At 43.2% G+C, this 14,636-nt stretch overlaps 2 protein-coding genes and 2 pseudogenes across 2 annotated transcripts; 1 reads left to right on the forward strand and 3 right to left on the reverse strand.

Annotated features, from left to right (window-relative positions):
- Nucleotides 1-4,344: 4,344 nt before the first annotated feature.
- On the reverse strand, nucleotides 4,345-5,161 carry LOC101567349 (histone H2A type 1-H). The gene is given in 4 exon segments (XM_012513046.2): nucleotides 4,345-4,878; nucleotides 4,881-4,939; nucleotides 4,941-5,086; nucleotides 5,120-5,161. Coding segments are annotated over 4 exon segments (411 nt in total). The 3' UTR covers nucleotides 4,345-4,714.
- Nucleotides 5,162-5,446: 285 nt separating this feature from the next.
- Nucleotides 5,447-5,784, forward strand: LOC111814409 (annotated as a pseudogene).
- A 2,532-nt stretch (nucleotides 5,785-8,316) lies between these two features.
- LOC101568154 lies at nucleotides 8,317-10,111 on the reverse strand (annotated as a pseudogene).
- A 2,439-nt stretch (nucleotides 10,112-12,550) lies between these two features.
- Nucleotides 12,551-12,995, reverse strand: LOC101587690 (histone H2B type 3-A). Its single transcript, XM_004647510.1, has one exon. The coding sequence runs from the start codon at nucleotides 12,991-12,993 to the stop codon at nucleotides 12,613-12,615; it is 381 nt and encodes a 126-aa protein (XP_004647567.1). The 5' UTR covers nucleotides 12,994-12,995; the 3' UTR covers nucleotides 12,551-12,612.
- Between the last annotated feature and the right edge of the window lie 1,641 nt (nucleotides 12,996-14,636).

The following is a 14,636-nucleotide window of genomic DNA, read 5'->3' on the forward strand; positions in this document are numbered from 1 at the left end:
TAGGATATCATGTCCGCATCTTGTACAGCAATTAACCACTAGGAAGAATGTATGCAATGTGTTAATTATTGAAACTGTACTACCAATTTGATTTGAAACTGTCTCATTGTTATTTGTTTATCAATAAAATTATGAGGAAAAAAAAGAGTCAGAGAGGAAGGGGCCAGGGTAAGACATACTGCCTGGGCCCACTCCCTTCACTTATGCCATATACCCTAAGTTTTCATTACATTCTAATAATGCCATCAAATTATGATTTCAGTATGGATTAATCCACTGATGATATAGTTACAGCCCTCATAATCCAGTTGTCTTTGGAAAGTCCCACCTCTGACTATAAGACTATTGGTGACATTTTTGATTTAAACTGAAACACCTGGACAAAATAATGTACTTGGGAGGGGTAAAGGATGAGCTGGTGTTGCTGGGTACCCAGAGCAGAGGGTCTATAGGCTTTTCAGCAGGGTGGGCTCAGGAACCTAGGGTCCAGATCTCACAGCTGTCTAGCATGGTTTTTGGACAGTGGAAAAGGGCTTCATTTTCAAGGAGGATAAACTGCAGCCCTCATACTTGAGGAATATGCGATTCTGGTGACATAAAGCTTATCAAATCAGGAGACTCTCCAGGAAACAGAGGTTGGTGTAGTGAGGGGTGGTCCAGAATTCACAGGATGCCTGTGGAGCCCTGGAAATCTGCAGCTGAAGGAAATGTGGAGAACAGGATGCCTGGCAGTTTCCACATAACCAGAAGGTGTCCTATCCTGTCTCTTATGAGCCTGAGGTCAGAACGTCTTTCCCACTGCCCCACTCTGCCTGCTGACTCCGTGTGCCATGAGATTGGCCTGACCCTTCATCGACAAGCCTGTCTGATCCTCTTTATCAGAGTATGTACCTTCCAGTTGCTACTAAAACTAGAACCCTTCATTGTTTCCTTTTACTTTCCCTTTAAAACCTTTACCTGTGCTTTCACACAAATGCTTGTTTTAATTTCCAGCCTTCACATGTTCATTAGTATGGTTAGCAATGTAATTAGTTGACTTTTGTGTCCATCTTGTATTCTGTGAATTAGTGAGTTCACTTTTGAAAGTTCTTTGGGATTTTTCTATGTGATTTATCACATAATCTTAAAAGTAGGTTTCATTTTGTCCACTACCATTAGCAGAGCCTTTATTTTTTTCCTTTCAGCACAGGCTAAAGCTTCCAACACTATGTTGACAAAGTGGTGGTGAGATGGACAGTCTTCTTATTTCCCGACAATGAGCACAAACATACAGGAAAGAAGAGACTGTTCAGGGAGGCCAGGCTCACTCTAAGCATCAGGGCCTCTGGGACACACATTCACAGTGGGGGTGCTGGTGACTTCAGCATAGCCCAGGCCTGTTTCTCTGCAGAATTGCTATCAACTAAGGTGATACTTTCATGCAAAGCCTAAGGGAACCCAGAAGCTAGGAGGAGCTGGGCAGTCCATTTTGCAAAAATTCAGAGATCATTTAAGCATTTGTGTGACACAGCCCTTAACCCTGTAATCACAATTCTCCTCTCAGTTCCTGTGAGTTTAACTTTTTACATTCTAGGGATGACTTGATAGGAGACACCATAGAAATAGATCATATGGTAACTGCCTTTCTGTGACTGGCTTAGCTCATTTAGCATGTCCTCCTGATTCATCCACATCATCGGCAAATGACGGGATTTTCTTCCTTTTATGACAATTTCATTGTGTACAATTGGCCCTCACATCTGTACACTCAAAGCATATAGAATCAAAATTATTTGAAAAACTTTGTAGTGAAGCTGAATAGAGGCTTTTCTTGTCAGGATTTCCCAAACAATACAGTATACCCATGCATGAATCTCTGAGCTGCTGCCACGGAGGGGCAGCTCTTATAAATGATAATCTGATGGATGACAGACCTTAGACCAGTGCTGTCCAATGAGAATGTTTTGTGATGAAGTATTCTCTATTTGGCCAAGATAATTGAGGACTTGTTTGCATTAAATTTTAATTAATTGAAAAAAAATTTTTAATTAATTGAAAATTAACCCTGTGGCTTGTTGCTGTGTCCTGGGCAGTTGAGCTTAGAGGTGGTAATGAAAATTCACCCTGAGTAACCTCCAAACACTACCTCCCTCTTAGATGCAGAAGTCCATGGCGATGCTTGAAATATCTATGCTCTAGCCCTGAAAAAGTCTTTTTAAATGCCCCTGAAGGGTTTGAAGAGGTAGGAGGACTTACTCAGAAGTGTCCAGCCAGGTACAGTGGTGCACACCTGTAGTCCCAGCACTTGGGAGGCTGAGGCAGGAGGATCACTGAAAGTTCCAGGTCAGCCTCAGCTACATAGTGAATTCAAGGCCAGTCTGGACTACGTAGTAAGATTCTGTCTCAAAAAAAAAAAAAAAAGTATCCACTCTTGCCAGGCACAATAGCTATACCTAGAATCACAGCACTTGGGAGGCTGAGGCAGGAGGATCAAAAGTTTGAGTACCAGGTCCGGCAAGATAGCTAGGAGGACTAAGTGCTCACTTAGGCAAGCACAGGGGCCGCTGTTCACTGGTGACTGAGTCTGGATATGTTGGTGCATGCCTGTAATCTCAGCACTGGGAAGGCTGAAAATAGGAGGATCACTACAAGTTCAAGCTGTGTAGTGAGACCCTACACACACACACACACACACACACACACACACACACACCTTTAAAAAAAAAACTAAAAAAAAAAAAAGTTTGAGCACTTTCTGGGTAATTTAGAGATCCTGGTTCCAAAAGTAAAAAATAAAAAGAGGTGGGGATGTAGCTCAGTGCAAAGGCTTTGGAGTCAATCTCCAGCATCCCCCCAAAATTGTTCAGTCTGTGCATTTGACACACCTATGTTATAAAAATAAAAAGGATAACTTTTGTTACTTATGTGCATTTTATAAGCTATACTAAACATTGTATATGCTGCCCAAGGTAATTCCTCCTCACTCCAAGTAGCCCAGGCAAGCCAGAGACACAGACTGGACACACCTCAACATATAGCTATGAACACAATAAGGATTTAAGCTAGACTCAAAGGCTCTTATGAGAAACAGAACCATTAGGCCTCTGAAAGGCCAGTCCTTGCAGCATTGTTTTACTAAAATGGTGAATGTGTGGCGTATGATCTACAAACTTGTATTTTGTTTTTTAAGATTCAAGGTTAGGGGCCTGCGGATATAGCTCAGCAGTCTTAGTGCCTGCCTGGCAAGCGCCAAGCCAGCCACCAAAACCACTGGGGCAGCTGAGACAGGAGGATCACAAGTTGGAGCTGCATAGTGAGACCCTGTACCAAATAAATAAATAAATAAATAAATAATTTTTAAAAAGATTTAAGGTTAGAACTGTGACATCAATTTTTACCCAAATAATTACTTAGAACTGGACTGTTTTCTGAAGATAAGATTTATGGTTAGCTCCAGATGATATCTAGAGAGACTTAGGTAGATCTAATTTTAGTAGGACAAATATGTATTATATCCAATATTATATGATGCTTGTTGCTTTGTTGGTATTTGCTATACTTTTTTTTTTATTTTAACATTTATTGTATGTGTGTGTGTGTGTGTGTGGTGTGTGTGTGTGTGTGTGTGTGTGTGGCCAGCTTAGCCCACCAGGGGGCGCGGCTGGCTGGGATGTGGTGCTGGAGGATTGAACCGCAGTCCCTGTGCTTTGCCAAGCTTGTTCCAAGTAGGTGCTTTAGACCACTGAGCCATCTCTCCAGCCCCGGTATTTGCTATACTTAATGAAAACACTACAGAAAAAGGATAAATGTGTAACATTTGCAGAGCTGATGTTATTCCAGGCTGTTTAATTTATTTAGTTTATTTATTTTTTATTTTTTTCCATAATTTTATTGAAACACAAAGTGTGAACTTTTCTAGGCTGTTTTAAAGGATTATCATAGATAATTCATTTAATTCCCCATGAGGTCCTTCATAACAGAATGTAGAGCTCATGAATAATTATTACTCATTCTAGTACTCAAAATTCAAATATATATTCATTGCATTATTATTAAAACAAATGTAAATTTTTATTAAATTCAACGTACTAATTATTTTGTGAGATCCTGTTTCAATCACGTCTCCTTAAAACATATAATTTTTTTTTGTAAACTCTGTTTTAAGACATAGCAATTAAGTAAAAAGTAAACTTTCCCAAGACCTTTAGAAATCCCAATCCAACAAAATCAGGTCCTGACTCCGTTAGATTTTTTTTTTAACTTTTATTTATTTTATTTTATTTTATTTTATTTTATTTTTTTATTGATAAACAGCAATGAGACAGTTTCAAATCAAATCGGAAGTACAGTTTCAACAAATAGATTTCACTTTGTTAAAATTTAGATATTCCAACTCAAGGTTCAAACAATAGTATTTTAAATAAAAACCGAAAGATTTCTCCCTCAAAACCTAACACCACAGATTCTTACATTATTTTCAAATCGAATCGACCATCATCCCTGGGAGAACACAGGTATTACCGAGTATGTCTAAATGGGACCCTTCTGGAGTCCCAGGCTCTTTGCCACTAGTACTCGTGGGGAGGTGGCCCTACGGCGGGTGGCAGGGGCACTAAGTCCGATTTTGAGGGATGGGCGTGTGAGCAAGCTGGGGCGCAGGTCGAGCGCCACGGGAGCCCCTGCAGCCTAGCATTACTAGCCTTTCCCGGACACGGGCGGGCGGCTGGCTGCCGCGTCAGTGCAGCTCTTTTCTCCAGGCAGTGGGTGTCTGTGAAGTCGTCGGCGTCCGTTGCGGGCAGCGAGCCTCACTTGTCTTGGCCTTGTGGTGGCTCTGCGTCTTCTTGGGCAGCAGCACGGCCTGGATGTTGGGCAGGACGCCGCTCTGCGCGATCGTCACGCACCTAGCAGCTTGTTGAGCGCTTTTTCCTCGCGGGTGGCCTGCTACAGGTGGCGCGGGATCTCGTACTGCGCCGCTGTTGGACGCCTGCTCTAGAAGCTCGGCGGTCAGGAACCTGAGCACGGCCGCCAGGTACACCCGGGCTCCGGCACCCAGGAGCTCGGAGTAGTTGCACTTGAGAAGCAGGCAGTGCGTGCAGCCCACAGGGAACTACAGGAACACTCGGGAGAGGCGAGCCTTAACCTGTCGCGAGCCTCGTCTCCTCCGTTTGCTGGGGCCAAACATCTCGGAAGAGTTCTCAAAACGAGCTGCAAAACGCAAGAGCGAGGGAAACCTGCACCAACTACCCCTTATCTATGATGCAGAGGGAGGCTAGTTGGCGCCATCTGATTGGATGACATCGATAGCCAATCAGAAAAGCAATGCAACGTCTCCTAATATGCAAATATATTGCCCTGCGATTACGTGCTCCACGTTCTATCCAATCAGAAGAGAGACTTTTTTTTCAATCCTTTATTCGAATACAAGACACAAATGGCTTTATTTTGTGCGAGGCTTGGGTGTTCAGAGACTGACATCATGCCTGACGCGTCTGAATCTGCTCTGGTCCCCCAAAAAGGCTCCAAGAAGGCCATCACCAAGGCGCAGAAAGAGGATGGCAAGAAGCGCAAACGCGGCCACAAGGAGAGCTACTCTATCTACCTGTACAAGGTGCTGAAGCAGGTGCACCCCCGACATCTTTGAGCGCATAGCTAGCAAGGCGTTGCACTGGCGCACTACAACAAGCACTCGACCGTTACGTTCCGCGAGGTGCAGACGGCTGTGCCCTGCTGCTTCCCGGGGAGTTGGTCAAGCACGCCGTGTCCCAGGGCACCAAAGCCGTCATTAAGTACACCAGCCGCGAGTGAGCGCATCTCAGGCGCCCTAACTCAAAGCTCTTTGCAGAGCCACCCGCACGGTCCAGAAAGGGTTCTGAACACGATAAAGACTTTTTACTTAAGCTCTTACATTGACGTGCGCCCTAGCTGCTCCTTGCTCCTGGGCGCCAGGTCTGAAGCTCTTGTGAGCATAATGCAGGAATGTATTTCGTTTAAAAATAGAGGCAGGAATGGTGGCATAAAGACACGCTAGGAGATGCGGGACGCTTCACCCCCCTGCCCTAGGAGATTCTTTTAGCCTCCACCCTTGAGCCGGTCAAATCCCTGGTGGGCTAGGTGAAGGGATGCGGTTCATGAGCTTGGTGAGGCCCCTGTATCTTGCGCTACCTTGCGGCAGGGCCTGGTTCTGAGGCTTTCTACGACCTCTCTCAATCCCTGCACGGATGAGACAGACATCTTTATCCTCAAGCTGTGAGCATTCCAGGAGGATGTTTGCCTGGCAAAAGCCTGCAGTAGCAATAGACTTGAACCCAGAACCACTATGCGTCGGCGAGCTGGATGCTTGTAACTACAGCTGTCTGCAGCTTTGATCTCAGGGGAAAGGGGAGGTTATTTTAAGAGGAAAAAAATTCTTCCGTTTTGAACAAATGTGCTTGTCTCTTCAGGCACACTGTTCTCTGGCAGTGTTCCTAAACAGAATGACCTTTTTCTTCATCTTCATGGTATTTACTTGCAGAGTGCCATTTGGCGCTGGGAAAGCGTTTTGGCACAAGTCTTTATTTTGGAGTGGACACAGATTGACTTTCTCTGGATTTGACTTTTTGTATTTATAAAAAGGATTTTGTAATAATTTGAATTGAGAGAATTAGAAGTATTGAGCATTGGTTATTGTCCTGGCAAATAAATGTTAATATATATCTCTAAGTCTTCTTCAGAGGAAGCCTGTCTCCTGTCTGGACTGTTGCAGAGGGGCAGGGCTGGGGGAAGTGTTTCCTGCAGTAGCTGTGTCACCAGCTCCCTTTCTGCATAGAGCCATTAAAATCATTCCTGAAAATTAAAGTTTTAAAGTTGAAGGTATTTTTATCAGATGTTCAGATAGTTGAAAGGATGTATATCCCAATGTAACACCTACTTAACAGATATTTCAAGAAATTGCTTTCTCTGAACTCATTTTTCCATTTTCCTTCTGCCTCAGAATGTCATCCTGCAGCAATTTCTTTTGTCTATTATGTACAGTATATTTTTGTCTATTACCTTTCTTGCAAAAACAGTATGTCAATTGAAATTTAAACATTTTAGGTGGCCAAAGATCTCTTACTGTTAAAAAAAATAATCTGGACAGTTACAAAATTGTTTAAGTCAGTGTAACTAAATTTTTATTTCAATAAGTTGAGTTCTAGTTCTTCTTTTCTTTATTTTTTCCCTTTTAATTCTGTAAGAAAGTATTTATTTAATATAAATGGTGCAAGGAAAACATTCCTCTTAGAGCTAGTTGTAACTTAACAATCATTAGACTTCACCATTTGGTAGTACAAAATAGTAACATGTTAATGAAAGTTTACTTTCATGTCTAGATAGTACATTAATTTATAGCTGTTCTTTTGTTGTCTTCTTATGGCACCTTCTTGATGTCTTCCTGTTAGGGAGACGGTCTTTAGGGCTGTAGCCTGAACTGGCCCCCAGGTGGAACCCCCAACCTAGCAGTGGCTGTCCTGACAACACCAGCCAGTCCCTAAACTGCAGTACTGGTGAGGAGTTAAGATGACATGATTTCTGTTTCAACTTCAGAAACACACTGTGACATCATAGAGAGGATCTTCCAGCCCCACTCTGCTCTTGTTGTTATTGGGGCCACTTGTGCCACTTGATGAAAATGGCTTCTTTCACTTTTGCTTACAGCCCTTGCCCCCTCATGCACAGGCGAAGACTAGGAAATCCTCTATTCCAAGGTCCCAGTGTCCACATAATCCTCCCCTAATACAAACCATTTTCCACAGAACATACTGCTGGTTTTGTGTTTCCTCATAACCACCAGGACCCAGCAGTCCAGTTTCAGCTCAGCGGGACCCTCTGCACTGACAGTCACCACACCTTCAGCTTTTCCATCCACAGGGGGCCTCCCTTCCAAACCAGAAAAGCAAATGTAAGAGAGTAAACATGTGACAGGTAAATTCATTCTGTGACATTTTCCTCACTGAAAGTATTTTAAAATAGATTGAACTATATCAATATTTCATGAAAAGTAAAGAATGTTTTTTTTGGCTGGCTCAGGCTGCCTTAAGGGCACGTCTGGTGGGCCTTGTGGAGCTGGGGATCAAACATGGTCCCCTGTGCCTGACTGAGTTTGTCCAAGCAGGGACTTTAAACAACTGAGCTAACCTGCAAGCCCCCTCTTCATGAAAAATAAACACCTAGAAGAATTTAGATAATACAGTGTCTGTAGTAAGCATGATTTAACCCTGAACATCCATTTTTTAAATTTAAAACATCATTGTTTAAAAAGTAACATAAAAATGGCAAAGATTACTGTATTCACATATTCTGAGTCTCATAAATTTTAATTCAACTCCTAGTTTGCTTCACAATTATGTGTGTTAATGGTATTTGCTCCTGTTTTTGAGTGGGAAGAGGATCCATTTTTTCTTTCTTAACAGTAGTATTTTGATTTTTTTCCCCAATTCTTGACAAAAACTCTTCATACTGAGGTTGAACAGTAATTGAGGATCTGGTCCAGAAAGTGGTGGGTGGTTATAGACTTCTCTAATATTCAGAACCTGTGGTATAATTTCATCCAAGTACTCAGCTCGAATTCCATGAAAAGGGCGTGTAGATAACCACTCTGGCAACCTGGGGCAACCATGGAGGATATCTGCAGCCTCCACCTGCTGCCAAAACGCTGAACTGGCTCTTACATCCACACAAGCCTTTGCAGCTAGCTGTAGTCCAATTTTATCGGCTTCGGTTTTCATCGTTCTACTGTATAGTCTGTCAAATATTTACTTCTGCAATTTAGACTGTATCCTCTGGCCCAAAATTGCTGAACTATCTCATGGACAAATGGCCCAAATCATCCTTAGAAGAATTATACCTAGGAAATCCAATAAGTGAACCAAACTAGCCTTTTCTGCAGCATGCCCAAGTACTGCATGTGCTATTTCATGGCCCAGAAGGAAGGAAAGCTGATACACATCAGTTCCACTATTTAAAAGCTCCATGAAAATAAACAGTTGTCTATTCAGTAGCACAAAAGCATTTACTGTATCTGGGGAGTCAACCACATGAATAACCCAGTTGATCTCATAGATTCCTGGTATATCCATATTGCATTCACCTAGATGATAAACCACTTCCTGAGCTGTTAGATTTCAAGTGTATTTCTCAGTTAACACGTCATTTTAAAATTCTCCCATCAATGCTTTATATTCCAGTTCAGAGAGATGTCTAAAATGTTCTTTCCGCTCCTGCCTATGATGGGGCTAACTTCCAGGTGAGTAAAATAAAACACTATAAATAACAGCCCACAGGTACTCAAACCAAGAACCATCTTCCACTTAGTCTCATTTATTTATTTGTTTATTTGGTTTTTTTTTTTGTGTGTGTGGTAGAGGAACCAAAATCAGAAGCTCACGTCTGCCAGGCAAACGCTTACACCTCCTGAGCTATGCCCTCGGCCCCAGCTCACTGTCCCTCACCACCTGTCTAAGTAGTCTTTGTGTTAGGAGGAAGTACCAACACTATTTCCTTATACCTATGCCCACAGTGATTGCAAATAGTCTCTGCAGTGGCTTCAGAAGAACTGACAGGAGAGGAACAGGTGCCGCTTGAACCTGTGACAAAGTCTGGAAGTTTCTCACAAATCTTATAGGAAATAATATCATAGGACCCAGGAAAAACTATCTTCTTTGGTCAATACCCATCTCGAAAAAGAGTAACTCTATGAGATACATTTGTGGGTAACTACCTGAATGTCCTTACTTTGGGCACTTGAGAAGAATCCTGGTCTTCTGTTATAGAAAGTCCTGTCAAAATGAAAGTCTCCAGGCAGAAATGTGAGCCTGTCACACTGATGGAATAAAGGAAGCCCCTGTGTTTACTAGATGGAGCCTTTGTGACTGTGACAGCTTGCTGAAGTTAGCGCTAGTGAGTTCCACTTTTTCCAGTTGCCCAGTGGATTCAAGCAGAAGACAAAAGAATTTCTGGCAGTAGATGGCAGTTCATAAATGAAACTCATCTTTCTTCTGCTTGATTATCGTGAGGACTGACTGACTAGCAGTAGCCACAGCAGACTCCAGGAGCTGCATCTCTGCCTTCTTTCCTTTAGACTTTCTGTTTTGATTACTTCATGCATCTGGGCATTGATAGTCACAGTAGGGCTACAATCCTAGCAGTATACAGCATCACTTTCATTCTGTTTTCTTTTGGTATGTAAGAAAATTGTGGAAATAAATACATAAGAATTGCAATTTTGTCATAGATATTTTACTCAATTCTTTGCCTTCCTAGTTATCATTTCAAACTTAAACAGTGATCTGTCATTCATATTAAGTGTTACCTGTCAATAATGACTGATAGGGGCCGGGGAGATGGCTCAGTAGGATAAGCGCTTGACTGGCAAGCACAAGGACCTGAGTTCAATCCCCGGTTCCGCCAAAAAAAAAAAAATAATAATAATAATGACTGATACATCTAAGCCATCAGCCCCAACCTAGAAATTAGAAATGAAGTTTGTTTTTGTTTTGTCTTATGTGCAGTGCTGCTCAAACACATGAAGTGTTTTTTTTTTTTTTTTTTTTTTTTTTTTGTTTTTTTTTTCTTTTTTGGTGGAACCGAGGATTGAACTCACGCCCTTAGCGCTTGCCAGGGAAGCGCTTATTCCACTGAGCCATCTCCCCGGCCCAACACATGAAGTTTTAAAGGAGCATCTGTAACCAGTTGATGTAAGCCTATAGATATGTGTGGTTCTCTACCTTAAGGAGACCAACATATAGTTTTAATAAAAAGAAACTTGCCTTCAGCAGATAGAGGAATGTGATTGTATTAGCAGTAGGCAGAATCAGTAAGGAAATGAACACATGATAATATCCAAATATAATTCTATAAGAATGCATTTTGTTGTAGATAGTGCAGAATATGGCTTAATTTCTCAGTTTTCCTAACTCTCTGGCAACAGCTTGAAGTAAGAAAAGAAAGCCTTTACTTTCTACATGGCAGTCCCAAGCCCAGAATGTATAGAACTTATCCCTCCCTCCTTGGACAAAGATCAGTTAGGGGAAAGAACACAAAACAGGGTCTTGGCTATAGAGATTGCTGTAATGAAGAAAAGTGAGAGAAATTATATACAGACTCATGTCTATAATTCCATTCTTACAACAGATAAGAAGACATGTTTGTTTAAAGTGAAAGTTAAGGCAGAGCATGTCAAAATAAGTGAAAATCTGTAGAGATTATGAGAACTAAGACTTACACAATGGAAGTATTTTGAGTCAGAAACCAAGCTACCATTTAAAGTGGGTTCTAGCAAAAGTGGGCGGGTACCATTTGAAAAGCATAGAAGAGATTGCCCTTCCTGCTAAGCCTTTCGAGTAAAATTCCCTAATTAATAAGAAATAAACCAAAGAATTTGAAGGATGAGAAAAAACTGTTCCTTTAAGAAGAAGCTATACACTCAAGGAAGTGAACTTACCAGATGAAGCAATAGGAGGTTAAACGCTGACAGATGCATGGCTAACACTGTGGCATATGTGAGGAGCTAAAACAGCGGTTGTCTACCTTCAGACAGAGCTATGCTTCTAAATCCAAGCCAATGATGAGCTCTTGGAGAGGAGGGGTCACTCCAAGGTGTTCTTGGCTAAGGATACAGCCTGGATCCCAGGCAGGTCTGCATGCCTTGGAAATTATGTGTCACTAAGCAAATATTATATTTATTTTGCTTATGGCTCTCCAGGGATTAAAAAAAGGCACAGATTTACTTTAGGGGAGGTTTATTTTTTTTTGTTTTTGGTGCTGAGGATTGAACCCAGGGCTTCCAACTTGCTAGGCAAGCATTCAACCCTGTGCCAAATCCACAGCCCCCAGATTTACTCTATGTAAAAGATTTTTTTTACTATTTACTAGGTTGTGTACATGATATGACACGTGTGTGTGTGCATATGTATTTTACACATGCATTTGGAGATGAAATGAAAAGGATCTTTTACTGTTTACTAAGGAAAACAAAAACATACATTATATGGATGAAGAAATACCAGAATCTCTCAGCTGGGTATTCAGCTGAGGGTAGAGACCAAGGTCTGTGAGCCCCAGGAGTACTATTTCCAGGGCAAGACATTGCACAAAGGGCTGCTTAAGTAAAATGCTTCTGAAATGTTTAGCTTTGGGCTATAAGCTCACGGTGTTGAATCCTGGCTAGTGATGGTTTAGAGCTGAGGAAGGGAAGCTCAAGTGTATCCTTAGGGCAGCGCGACAACCCCATCCTCAGCTTGAGCGATCTCTTCATTCATGTCCTCCGGCCTCATTCACTAGACAGGCGTTGGGAAAATGGCACAAATTGCCTTGGTAGTGAGCAAAAAGAACGCCACACAGGTCAGATTTCGTGTGCTGCCCCTTTCTAGCTGCTGGCTGTGGGCTAGACGGAGCCACAATTATTTATTTATTTAAGGAAAACGTACCATTAAGAACAGAGGCCTAATCCCGTCTTGGGACATGCACACCCACTGCTCAGTGGTCTCCCCACCCCCATAGCTCCCTATCCCGTGCTCTGATTGAGTCAAAGGTCACAGACAAACCATGCGCACGCGCCTTTTTGAGCTTGAAGGTGACTCTGAAAAGAGCCTTTGGGTTTGGGCGCCCGGGGCGCGCTCACTTGGAGCTGGTGTACTTGGTGACGGCCTTGGTACCCTCGGACACGGCGTGCTTGGCCAGCTCCCCGGGCAGCAGCAGGCGCACGGCAGTCTGCACCTCGCGGGACGTGATGGTCGAGCGCTTGTTGTAGTGCGCCAAGCGCGACGCCTCGCTAGCGATGCGCTCGAAGATGTCGTTGACGAAGGAGTTCATGATGCCCATGGCCTTGGACGAGATGCCAGTGTCGGGATGCACCTGCTTCAGCACCTTGTACACGTAGACAGAGTAGCTCTCCTTGCGGCCGCGCTTGCGCTTCTTGCCATCCTTTTTCTGCGCCTTGGTGATGGCCTTCTTGGAGCCCTTTTTGGGGGCCGGCGCAGAGCGGGAAGGTTCCGGCATGACGAAGCGACAACCAAAAGTGGATCAGTTAGAATGAGGGGCAGGCAGGCCTATTTGTTATCTTTATATTCAAATGAGGGTTTCAAACGTCTGGCACCTGGTTGGACGGCCTGCCGCCCGGCAGTGACCCAAAAACATGTATGTAAATAGGAGATGCGTCTCTTCCTTTTTATTGGACTGTAGTCCAACCAATCCAAAAGCGCGTAGGCAGCGCGCAGGTACCCAGGCTGCGCATCTTTTTTCAAACCCTTTGTTTTAAACCAGGCGATCCTTGGGTCTGCAGAGTATGTGACATTTGCTAAAAGTAAACCGAAACCCTGTTACAACTTGAGTCACGATTCTCTTTGGCCATGGGTGATATACAGGGACATTTCTTTCTGAAGCCAACAGCTGGAGAGCGGAAGACTGATGGTTACTTAGTAAGAGAAAGTAAATAGCAGCTACCAACAGCATTAACCATTTACTTTCTGTCACCTTTCAACTCCAGAGATAGGTTCCTTGCACAATTTAAGAGTGAACCCAATCGATTCCTTTGGAAAAATTGAAGAATTTCCATCCGAACACAGATTTTAACTGGAGAGAGTTGACTAAACTGGTAGCCTTTTCTATTGTTATTATTGCCCAAGAAATTTCTTTGAAGTGACAGCCATATGCCAAGTGAGAGTTTGACAAGTAGGATTTAAGCTATATCTCCCCAGCCTGCAGCCACCTTTATGTTAATTGCTATTTCCATACTTATGTTAATTACTACCATTATGTTAATTACTGAATCACTTGCCAGAACACAGGCCTCTGGAAGTTGTCCCCAGGATGCCTCCCCTAGTGCATAACTTCCAAGGTAATAAGATGAAGTTTCTCATGTTCACATTGATCACCTGGAGAGCTGCTTAGAAAAGCAGAATCTCAGGCCTGGCCCCATATGAGTAAAGGCAGAACCTGCAGTTTAGTATTATACTCCAGCACATTCTAGCTTGAGGAGTCTGATGGGAGGCTACTTATCTGGCCTTCTTGGATGACTAGCTACCTTCTCTGGTCTCCATTTCATCCCCTGTAAGAAAGCCCTCATGCTTGCCTGGTAAGTAGGGTTGTTTAGCATATGTTCATTACTTCATTCCTACTAACGTTCCCTTACTAGGTCCAGCCCAGGCCCAGGAGCTGGGCTGCCTCACTAGCTTCACCCAATCCCATTACAGGAGAAAAGAGCAGGAGCCTTCCTCCTTCCAGAAGTTTTTCCTGCCTACACCTCTGGAGAGGTACCTGTGGCACCCAGCATATGCCCAGCCATGCTTGGCTGAGACAGAATGTGAGCCAGTCAACACTGCTGAGTTGGGCTGAGGTCTGAGCTCCTTTTGGCAGCAGCCTGAGATTCTGGGTCTCCTGTGCTGCTATGGACTGCCCTCCCTTGCATCTAACATCTCTTTCTCTGTTGCTCCAGTCATGTTTCTTAGGGCATTCACCTGTTTTTCCAGTCCCACCTCCATCACTAAGTTGCCCAGGCTGGGCTTGAAATTGTGATTCTCCTGCCTCAGCTTCCCAATGTGCTGGGGTTACAGGTATGCACTATCGAACCAAAGCCTCTTTTCTCACACATGATGGGCACTTAAATGTTTCCTCCTCCTCCTCCTCCTCCTCCTCCTCCTCCT

This window comes from Octodon degus, unplaced genomic scaffold (assembly GCF_000260255.1).
Source record: "Octodon degus isolate 3935 unplaced genomic scaffold, OctDeg1.0 scaffold00310, whole genome shotgun sequence".
Taxonomy (NCBI): Eukaryota; Metazoa; Chordata; class Mammalia; order Rodentia; family Octodontidae; genus Octodon; species Octodon degus.

Coding starts and splice junctions, on each gene's coding strand:
- LOC101587690 (XM_004647510.1), bottom strand. CDS start 12,993: ATGCCGGAACCTTCCCGCTCTGCGCCGGCCCCCAAAAAGGGCTCCAAG.